Genomic DNA, 11720 nt, shown 5'->3' with positions numbered 1-11720 from the left:
GAATGACTGAAGAATTGTGAAAAATGTCCAAACCCATAAAGTTAACGAAATATATAAAAAAGTTTAAAAACTGTAAAAAACTCCTCCAGCTAATTACGAAGCGGAATGCGGAGAAAATATTTATGGAAGTTTGTTAATCCCTTAAATTCCACTACGTATATTCTATTTTACTGTTCTTATCGCCAGAAATACATAAGTACAGTACTGCATTAGCGAAAACTTCATGAAATATACGGTAAGTGCTTGACTTCCCTTGGTGATCCTCCCTTTCAATACCTAAACACGCAGAAATCATGTTCATTTTATTCTGATTACTATAACAAGATTGAATCCAGTTTCAGAAGGCACCCAGATAGTGATGGGAAGGAGGGGAGACAAATGAAAGCTGTATCTAGTCCAGTCAGTATGAAATAGCTTATCTCTTGAATAAAATAGTCAAGAAATAGAAAGACTAGAATAAAGGATACGTCATCGTGTTGAAGAAGTGACCGAGTTGCTAATAGTTAAACAGATCCGAACAAAATATTGCTCTTGATATATGGTAGGAAAAGGAATAATACAAGTTCCATTGTTTTTGTTGTTTGGCCCTTGACCTATCTGAACCGAAACCTGATGGACTGCAGGCTGAAACTGCTCTTTTTCTGCAGTCCACCATCCACCTTTTTTTTTTTTTTTTTTTTTTTACGTGTCCGACTCTGGGCAAAGGCTTCAGGGCCTATTTCTCGGGGGCAGTGACCCTTCCCGTGGCCCAGTAGCCCTCCTACACCTCCACATGTAACCACTTCGGCGCTAACACCCACCATCCATATTGAATACATGCTAGGGCTGTCTCATACAGGATTGGTGTATTGGTATTAGCGGGGGTATTTTTACGACATGTCGGCGGGTCATCTGGTAGATCAGGAAAGTCTGCTTTGTTTAGGAAATTCAAATCCTTAAACTGTTCCCTGCCCCAGACAGGATTCGATCCTGGGTCCATTAGGACTGCAGGCCGCCTCTCTACCGATTCAGCCACCGCCTCCCCCTTATAGGGGATAGGGAGTTGGGGTACTTTGGTATGACCGAGCAGCAGAACCAACCGGTGCATTGATGCCATCGCGTAAAGGCGTCCCTCCCCTACACCTTATATATCTGACTGTAGTTCATTCACTTCAGCTAGGCGGACACTTTCGTCCTTAGGCAGCTTATTTCCCTTAGCTCAGTAGCGAGACAAGACCATACTACACTTCGCAGTCCTTCCATCCTTTACATAGCACTTTTTTGACTACCATCATATTATAGTTTAAATTACTTGTTGCATCTCAAGAATAAATATGGAAAGATTATTTTTCAAATCCTGGTTTATGTGAACTGAGCAGAGTGCATTTGACTGATGACACTAGCAATGGCTGGGTCGCAAACAAATTTACAATATTTACTTGATATACTGGTAGAAGAGAGTAAGAAAAAGGGTTTGACTATCAACTGTAAGAACAGTGAGTGCAAAGTAGTAAGCAAAAGAGAAGTCCGAGGTGTATGCTAAGGATTAATATTAACATCAAGTAAACGAGTGGATTTAACTATTTGGGCAGTACTGTAACAAGTGATGGGAGGTGTGGTAAATCGGTAGACATATACCGATGGCTAAAGATATGTTAATGAGGATGAAAAAGGGAGTTTGGGAATGCTATATCAAACCAGTGATTGTTGAACAATGGCACCGCAGACGGAGAAGAAGTTAGAATCTGTGGAAATGAGGTTTAAATGAAGAATGATGAGGGCATCATGGACGGAACATAGGACAAATGAGGAAGTTTTAAGGAGTGATGTCAAGATACAGCACGAGTTAGAAATGATGAAGACGATCACGAAGAGACCGAGTCCCTAGGGCATGCGATTTGGAAAGGAGGACTTGAAGGACTGAAGTTTTGGGGGTATGTAGGTGGACAGATTGGCAGAGGAAGACAACTAATGACGCACTGAGGAAGCTTGGGCAGGTGGATGGTTGAACGGCTACCGAATAGACTTATGGAGGAAGGAAGGCCTCTCTGAATGGTAGGGAAGGATCTGTGGAGAGCCATGGTCGGCTACGTCCTGGAAAGATATGGTACCGCAAGGAGAAAGACAGGAAGAAAACTATTAGGTATTTAGTTTACACTTTTGCATTCGTATTATTCACCATTATCGCAATTTAATCTCTTTGCGTTACTTTCAATAAAATTTAAAAACTGTCCTGGTGACGACAGTGTTAGTGGTAACAATGGTAATTCTCTCAGACTCCTGTGACTTACCCAAAACTGAATAAAATTGTCTGGCTTTAGCTGGAATAAAGCACTAGATTTGTCTCGACTTTGAAAAGGCTAACATGTTATCAGAAGGATGAAATACTTTATTAACTAAAATGCAATCAGAAAGCGCATACCTCCACCAATGCCATTGCCATTAAAATGGATCCGTGGATATACTGTGTGGAATAAATAGGACCCGGATCGGCCTCTAAAGTTAAGGAATTATTCCTTGACCAAATTATCCTCTCATCCACAAAATTTTATTGAAATTCATTGAAAACTTTTGGAGATACTATACATAGGATTATGATCTGGATCCGGATCTGCCCCCAAATTTAATCAATTCTTTCTTGCCCCACGGCCCACCTTTCATGAAATTTCACTTAAATTCACAGAGAACTTTTGGAGAAATCGTCTGGACAAACAGACAGAGAGACAAACATAGGTGACTACATAACCTGCTCCAACTTCGTTGACGGAGGCAACTGATGCATGCGTAAAGCAACGATCGGGCAGGACAGTTTAAGTGTAGTTTCAACGTTTAACGAGTTAAGTAACCAGACGATTATCCTTTTTACATAAAGCACACAATCCCAACATGTACCTGACCCTTACATAGCATTAGCCTAGTTGGATATAAAGTTATCATAAAATTCAATCCACTAAAATGATTGAACTGATATGTTGTTCATTCATCGATTTAATAAACACTGAGTACAGCCGAACTGTGAAGTATTACGAACAGGTAATCCGCCCCCCCCTAATTTTCTCCCCCTTCAAAAATACCTGCAGCTACATATAATATTTTTTCCAGTAGGTGTCTATAGTAAATACCAGTAACCTGCATTCTTCCTAATGCAAAAAAAAAAAAAAAATCTCGTGCACATTTCTCATGTAATTTGTCTGATGTTGCGTATCGTCACGCGTTTATATATTATTTATTCAGTGTACGTATTGTACTGGAAAATGATTCTGTTGTACCTAATAGATTCCTTTTTGTACGGCTGTGTCATGTGTTATTTTCGTGACGGTACACATCAATTGCCTCACTAGAACCATAGGAACTCAAGGTTAAGATATTCATTGCAAAACACTTCAATTAAATTATAAAAAAAACAAAAAAACATATCATAAATTCTTGAAGATGTAGGGATAGCAGTGTGCCAAAAATCATCGGAATAAGGTCGAGTCAGTAAAACCACATGCAATTATATCATTACATCTATTTTTAATAGTATATTGTGTGCAGTGCGTGGTTGTTTATTTATTCTACCATTTTCATAACACGTTTGGGCACACTTTTTATACTCCATTATGCCACCTACTGGAGCCGGGAGAGAGAGAGAGAGAGAGAGAGAGAGAGAGAGAGAGAGAGAGAGAGAGAAAACAGATGTGGGGATAGAATTACATGTTTTATTGCCTCGACCTTGCTGGGGTGGTTTTGGGTGCATTGCTATCCCTGTATCTTCATTCATTTTATGAAATGTTTTCGTTAAAGTTGCTTTACTGATTTTTAAAGCGTTTCGTTGTAAAGGATTTCGTAAGGTATTCAGTTTAAAAGGTGAAAGCAGTGAAAGGATAAATGAAATCTCTGGCTAACTCGTTCTCGTTCCAAAAATCTCTCTTAACCTGAATAAAGTCATCTGTGGATAATAATAAGACAAAGCATTAAGAAGAGTACAATGCCCAAGCCTTGCCATCGACCCATGACCGAACATCTGAACTAGCTCTATGATCTTGACGGTTGATTGTTCTCAACTTGGAATAATTCATCCTTGCCTGACCAATAACCTTCACTAAGTTTGGTCCAAATCGGATGAAAAAATGATTAAGCTAACGTTGTACGACCTGGACTTTTGACTTATTGTTCTCACAATTAAATAATTTAATCTGTGGTTGACCCTACATCGTTCCATCAAGTTTAATCCGAATTGAATTAAAACTTTTTGAGTGGAAGGGCCGAAAATGTAACATTGCTCTGTGACTTTAAAATTTAACCGATTGTTCTCAAACTTCAGTCACTTCAAGCGTTTTCTCAGCTTCTATCCTTTTACCAAGTTTGATTTAAACTGGAAAAAGAAAACGTAAAAGTTAACTGTTCCTGACCAATTACCTTTGACTTTTTTCGGGCAATATCTGCCGTGCCTACGACCCAATGGAAAATTAAACTGCTCTGTGAATAAAAAACAAAGTTGATTGGTTTTGCCATTTTCAAGCTAAACGGGTTTACGAAAGAAGAAAAAAGAATATGGAGAAAGTGAGTTTTCTGCCAACTGTGTTTTAGCGAATTGGCATTATGTTTTAGCTACTTTAACTATATTAGGTATACAAAATGGTGAGAATTAAAGCTAGATGGTTAGATAATTCTGATACCTCAGTGTGTGGGCGTTATGAAGGATTATATTTGCTAACGCTTATGGACTTGTCTGTGACAGCTCTATACATAGTGTCTCACGACACTCTGTAAAAATAACCTGTTGGATTATGCTGGGTAAAAACTCCTCATACCCTTTGGCTTAAAGCCCTTTATAGTCCAGATCCAGCAAAAACACCTCAACCAACTTGACGACCAGGATATCTATTAGTTGGTTATAAGGCCAGCTCCCATTCCCTTGCTACATCTGACTAAAGCGCCTTAACCATATTGCCAACCAGGAATTCTATTTACTGATTGTATGATGACCACCCAACGTTCTAAATGGCTTCCTGTTTTTCATGCATTATGAGGATATAAACTTTGCATTGAGTATCGTGCACAAGTTATTAAGAAATACTCTAAATCAAATTAACCTCTTAGATTTAGAATGAAATCTCACTAGTATGTAAATTTTACATCTGCTCGAGAAAACTTGTAACAAAAGCATTATTTAAGAAAAGTTAAAAATGGAATTAGTAGAATGAACACGAAATAAGTTGGCTCAGTGAAGGATTAAGCACCATTCCTACAATAATTATCTACTTGAGAGATCACTGTGTAGCCCATTTCACTGGTCATGCCTTTAATAATTCTCCTGCCATGTATCACTGTTTCTCTTTCCTTGTTTGTGTATCCTACCTCATCCTACTTCTAAGTGGAAAAGAGGGTCAGCATGATGATGGAGATGACGATGATAATGATAGTGATGGCAGGATTTTTTTAAAAATCTGCAACACTTCGCAACAGTGCGAGTCGGAAGTGACCCTCACGGAGTGTAGCGTTCTAATGATGTGTTGTTTTCTGCCGTAATTAGTAACTGTCCAGCTACGTGCAGGTATAATTGGCGTCCCTGATGATCCTGGAACGAGTGGAGGGTGACGAAGTGCCGGGAGGAAAGGGTACACAGGAGGCGGTACAAAAGGGAAAACTGGACTGTGACTTCAAGTCCTTCCCCCCTCCTGCTCCCCCTAAAAACTTCATCATTGGTCCCACGTAGGTCTGAGGCACATCCATACTGTATGGCAGAATATAATTATCCGAGGTGCTGGCTGGACGAAAACAGACCGTGCTCCATCTTTGGATTGCAATTGCTGTGAATCTGAGGACTCTTTATGGCTTACCAATGCTGTGGCTGGTTAATGAAGGTACCGTGTGTAATAAAGTCTGGGCACAGGCAAGGGAAGGAGGAAGACAACCTCTTCGACTGCTGGTTTTTTTCTCACTAACTCGTCAATAAACAGCCAACCCTTTCATCAGGTCGGTTTGATAACTGACAGATTCGAACACAAAGTTCGACACAGGATGAATTCTTTTCTTAAATATACATAAAATGGGAAAAAGGGCAAATGGCATTATTACCACCTCTAAGATCAGCACCAACTTAACAGACATAGCATGACATAGACATAGCATGACATAGACATAGCATGACAGACATAACACTCCCCCCTGATCTTCTAAAGATCACTATATTGGAACGGCCGTACTGGACGGCGCTCCCTAGAACCTCGACGGGGCAGTGGTCTCCCTGGACTATCTACTTCGTCTTCACTTGACGTATCACTTGACGTAGACTCATTCGAAGGACCTCTCACATCGATTAGCAAATCATCTTCTGTTTCTGATTCAGGGCTTTCTTCAGCTAGTGAATCCTCTGGGGCAGTAGACAGCGATGTTGCCAGCCTTAGGTCACGCACATGACGAGGCATACCATCCACCTCGACGTTCTGGGCAGATACAACTCGCGTTACTGTGCCCTCTGTGCTTCGAGAATCGCAGCGTCTGCTGGGATGCCGGATCCATACACGATCACCGACGCTGAAGCGATGTTGTTCTTCCACCGGCTGATCTTGCAGTTACTCCGTCGATACCCAGCAGTCTGACATCGTATCTAAATATCTGGTTGGCAGGGGCAGATGAGGCATCATCACCTCGTGGCATAACGTTGTAGCGGTACACTGCTTCAGCTACGGAACAGCCGTTCCGTGCCAGTATAGTTTTCACGGTTCGATGATTTCTCTCTGATATTCCATTACCAGATGGAGCGTTGGCACACCGATACCTGATGACCATACCCCAACGCCTGGCGAACTCTTTGATCGTTGAGCTACGGAAGCTGGCAGCATTGTCAGTTAATAGCTCCTTAGGTGCTCCATGTTCATAAAACACAGACTCTAGCTGTTCAACAACACTGATGACATCTTGCCGCCTGAGTCTTTTCCAGATGGTATAACGTGTTGGCCCGCAGTCGATGAGCGTCAGATAGTGCTGGTTTCTGACATGACAGACGTCCATGCTAACTCTGCTCCAGAACTCTGAAACCCCCAACTCCCCTTTCTTCCACTTCTCTGGTGCCGGATCAAAGGATTGACATTCTTGACAACTCTGAAGAACACTGCGAACCTGCTGCCTCTGAACCGTAGGATAGAGCCTTCTGCAGAAGTACAGTGTACGCTTGATGCCGGGATGCCCGCTGGTTTCATGAATGTTAACGATGTCCCTGTCTGAAACACTGGCAACAGCTGCACAGCTTGTCTGCCCGTTTGCTAGTGTCATCCACCTCTTCGGTACTCGTGTTAGCGCATCTGCTTTGTTTTCAGTAGAAGACACAAACTTTACTTCCAGACACAGATTATACTCGACGATGATAGATTTAAAAGTCTCTAGGCGCCTATGGATCAACATTTCACTGGAAGCTCTAGTCTTCAAACGAGATTTTCCTGAGAGAGCATCCGCGATCCAGTGGAACACAGTTCTTGAGTCAGTCATAAGAGTCAGCTGTTTCATCTTCCAGGAGATTGCAAGATTTATCCCCTTAATAACAGCGTCCAGCTCCGCAAGATTAATGTGAGAGTACTCGTCCCGTCGTAATCAACACGAGTCTTCAATAACTTCACCTTTCACCTCCAACACAGCTCCCAATGCGAGTGAACTTGCATCTACCCATAGCATAGCTTCGTCTCCCGCCACATCCCATCGTCCTCGGGCCGGGTCTGAGTTCTTCACCCGCTCCAACGTGTCCGCAAGCATCGAGTGCAAACTGAGGTCATTAATCTCGTCGTCCCACGTAGTCATGACCTCATTGGCCCGTCTTTTAATGTACGACGCCGCCACTCGCAACCAGCCACAAACAGGAAGGTGACTCGTTAGCTGCCCGCAGAGTGAAAACACTGTCCGCCTGGTCAGCTTTTCAGGTAGCTTGCCAACACCGTTATCACGCTTCCAGACGAGACGATCGTGCTCCCCCCAGACTCTAATGCCCAGCACACGAGCTCCTTCAGACACAATCTCGGGAGGTTTGCAGAGCAGGCCATGACGACTAAGGTGACATTCCACTTCTGCTGCACTCGCCACACTTTCGTCCACCAGAATATCGTCCAGGTATGGTGAAGTGGCGCGGTTTATCTTCTCGTCCATGCTCAACACACGACTCAGGACCTCCTTCAGTACTAGTGGTGCGATGTTCAGTCCAAAGCCCAGTCTAGTCAAACAGTAACGTCTCCCACGGAACACCACTGTCTGGGACGACCATAGCGATCTGTGAACGTGTATCTGTAGGTAAGCCTTGCGCAAGTCATTGAGAGCGACCCTCTGTCCACGCCTGCGCCACTCCCATATCTTCTCCATGCAGACGTCCGCTTCAGCTGTGTGCAAATTAAGATGGGCATTCAACTCACAAAAATCAAGGACAGGGCGTACTTTTTTCTTGTTTTGCTGCACGACAGCCATCAGAGGGATAGTTCCTTTTACAGGGCCATGTATACTCTCGTTGTATGGAACCAGCCATCCGTCCTTAATCCATTCACACAGTTCATTTTCATATTCTTTTCGAGCTTCATTCGGCACCCTGTATTCAGAGACAGTATTCAGTAGTCGTGGAGGCTCTGAGTTATCACGCCAGTTCCACAACACTGTCCACTTTTTAGCTGCACTGTCATATGTTACTTCAAAATCCCTCTCGACAATATTTCGTTGTATGGTAGGTACTGTCACGGCTGAAGCCTGCACTTCCTCAATACCAAATCGCACTTTGTCCGGTGAATGCACTGTCACTCCCTGCAGGGCTTCAACACCGTTCATGCCCAGAATAAAGTCAAAATTAAGCGGCTTGGAAGGCACTACAATCACATTCACAGACACGGACACTCCTGACAGTAGCTGGACTGTTACCACACCTGTTCCCATACACATATAAAGCTCACCGCTTACTGTCCTCACACTGATATTTCCTTTGGTCCAGCGGGAGCACATGGAAACGTGTGCAATACTCTGAGTACAGCCGGTGTCTACCAGGGCATCACAGTTCTTTCCATCAACAACCAAGCGAGTCACTGGTAAAGCGCCTCTCACTGACGGTCTGGAGAGGAGGCTGGCGCTGGTCCCACCTCTCCTGATCCATTTCCTGAAGGGCATGAGGTAGCGATGTGGCCTCGTCCCCCGCATCTGAAGCAGCGCACATTACCTCGCCCACCTCTACCTCTGCGCACACTGCGTCCATCCTGGCAGTCACGAGCGTAGTGGTTCGGCTGGTTACAGGAATGGCAGCGCACACCACCAACACCAACTAATGCAGGAGCCACTGTGTGCTGTCTGGAGCCGGCTGGTTGTGCTGATGCCCCATCATCGAGGCAATTATCCGCTAGAACAGCTCGAGCACGGTTCAGAAGTTGGTTAATATCCATAGTTTCCATGCGTGAACCAGCTCTCAGAATGTGGCGAACAGCTTCTGGAAGACCAGCTAAAAAAGCACAACATAGACCGGCGTCGGTCATTCCTCCAAATCGTGTAGCCAGGTGGCGCAGGTCAGCCAAGTACACTCAACAGACTCGCCATCACGCAGCCTACGGTCCACAAACTGCTCATAGGCAACAAACTTGTCTGCAGCAAATGCCGAGGTGAGTGCATCCTTTATGGTGTCGAAGTTCCCCTTGTCTACACTGCTGAGCTGCTGATAAACAGAGAAAGCCCCGCCTGTGAGTCGCAGTGGCACAATGGTGTGTAGATCAGAGATCCCTCGTAGCCGACAAACCAGCTCCAGCTTTTCGATCCACTCTACCACCGAGTGCGAAGTACCGTCAAATTTCGGGATCAGACGAAGTTCCGTCGTAAGGCTGTCTCCTCGGGCTGAGGTTGACGATGCCGGTTTGCCACTATCACTTCCGTCCATCATAAGTTGTGAGAGAATGCCTAGATAGCTTGTAATAAAGTCTGGGCACAGGCAAGGGAAGGAGGAAGACAACCTCTTCGACTGCTGGTTTTTTTCTCACTAACTCATCAATAAACAGCCAACCCTTTCATCAGGTCGGTTTGATAACTGACAGATTCGAACACAAAGTTCGACACAGGATGAATTCTTTTCTTAAATATACATAAAATGGGAAAAAGGGCAAATGGCATTATTACCACCTCTAAGATCAGCACCAACTTAACAGACATAGCATGACATAGACATAGCATGACATAGACATAACACCGTGGACATAAAGTGATCGACAGATGAAGTGAATATTTGCAAATAGTCCTAGACTTGATGAAATAAAATACCTTCCCCTAGTCAGAGCGGTCAGAGCCTTACAAGCTTCCTGCCTGGTTCGAAGACGAACAGTTCGAGCAGAGAGCAGCAAACGCCGGTAACTTTAAGGAGAAACTTTACCCGCGCCGTCCCGAGGACGTACTTCCACGTCCTCACGTTTTGTCACAGCTAATCCCGAGGACGTACTTCAACGTCCTGCAATTGCAAGGTTCATAATTTCCACAATTTTCAATTTTCGCGAGTCATTTTTGGTACGTATACACGGGACACCTTCCTCAACAAGATGCCAGGCAGAGACAATGCCTTACCCAGCATGACCACCTCCCCCCCCCTGCAGGCCCTTTTCTCAGCAATTCACCTGTTATCAGTGACCTGGCCAGTATAGCCATGTCATGCCACGGTACGAAATTCAGGGCCAGAGTGATTCCCCAATCAATGACAATGTGGAGGACAAACTTTACATAGCATTAGAGGAAGAAACAGTTAGAAATGATGATCAGGTAATGTGGCAAAAAAAGGTCAGGTATTAGTGAGTGAAACAATGCTTATAATGCCTATATTACTGCTTGAAAACCAATATACTCTTGTACTACATATAAATTCGTAACCGTAAATAAATAAATACCGTTTATGAGTGGTGTGAAATAGTTATCCTCCCATAGAACTCGTTTTCTTTGGTGCCAGCCTGATAGAAAACCCAGTAAGGTAAGGAGGCTCTCCTACCTGTAATGAGTATTTTAAACCTCAGGTGAGCGATTTCTCTATGAATTTTCGATGTTTCTCACCAAAAGCGAAAGTTTAAGCAAAAAAAAAAAAAAAGGTCGAAAAATGCCCGGGATTGGGGGGTACCAGTGGTCGAAAAGTGGCCGGGACGGGGCGGGTTAAGAAAAAATTTATACATCACACCATGTCACCGGACGAAATTCAACTGTTGATGAAAGTCCAGAGTGATGCATTTAAAGATGCTTTGGACGTGTTTGCAAGGGTGAATAATAGGCATTATGACAAACTTGAAAAGATATGCAATGAGTTGAAGGCAAAATATGATGAAGTGGTACGTGCCTGGAGTTTAGTCAGCAGGAACTTGAAGATCAGAAGCAGCTTATGAAGGTATTGGAGAAGGAGAAGAAAGACAATAAGGAGAAAATTCACGAAATGGAGAAGACAAAACATTCGAGGATAAATATTATTACATGGAGGATTCCAGTCAGCGAAACAACCTACGCTTCGATGGCATCCCTGACGCTCCTGGGGAAAACTGGGAACAGTCTGCAGCTAAGGTCACCAAGGTGCTGGAGGAGAAGATGGAGATGCCAGGTGTAGAATTTGAGCGAGTGCATCGAGTGGGGACCTACAATGCCAAGCGACCGAAGCCTCGAACCATGGTGCCAGATTGCTAAGGTTTGGTGACAGGGAGAGGGTTTTGAGGAATGAAGCCAAGCTTAAAGACACCAATGTATATGTAAACAAAGACCTATGTGAAACTTCTCGCAAGAAAAGTATG

General features: G+C 43.7%; 1 protein-coding gene and 1 pseudogene across 1 annotated transcript; both read right to left on the bottom strand.

Annotated features, from left to right (window-relative positions):
- Positions 1-7554: 7554 nt before the first annotated feature.
- Positions 7555-8934, bottom strand: LOC145391467 (uncharacterized). Its single transcript, XM_080266080.1, has one exon. The coding sequence runs from the start codon at positions 8932-8934 to the stop codon at positions 7555-7557; it is 1380 nt and encodes a 459-aa protein (XP_080122206.1).
- A 95-nt stretch (positions 8935-9029) lies between these two features.
- On the bottom strand, positions 9030-9850 carry LOC145391466 (uncharacterized; annotated as a pseudogene).
- Between the last annotated feature and the right edge of the window lie 1870 nt (positions 9851-11720).

The sequence above is a fragment of the Coenobita brevimanus genome, chromosome 18 (genome assembly GCF_032717465.1).
Source record: "Coenobita brevimanus isolate Jiangsu-jjx chromosome 18, ASM3271746v2, whole genome shotgun sequence".
In the NCBI taxonomy this organism is placed as follows: domain Eukaryota; kingdom Metazoa; phylum Arthropoda; class Malacostraca; order Decapoda; family Coenobitidae; genus Coenobita; species Coenobita brevimanus.
This window is presented reverse-complemented; position numbering and strand designations above follow the sequence as displayed.

Bases quoted from the DNA above. Each gene is read 5' to 3' on its own strand.
- LOC145391467 (XM_080266080.1), bottom strand. From the start codon at position 8,934: ATGTGCTCCCGCTGGACCAAAGGAAATATCAGTGTGAGGACAGTAAGC.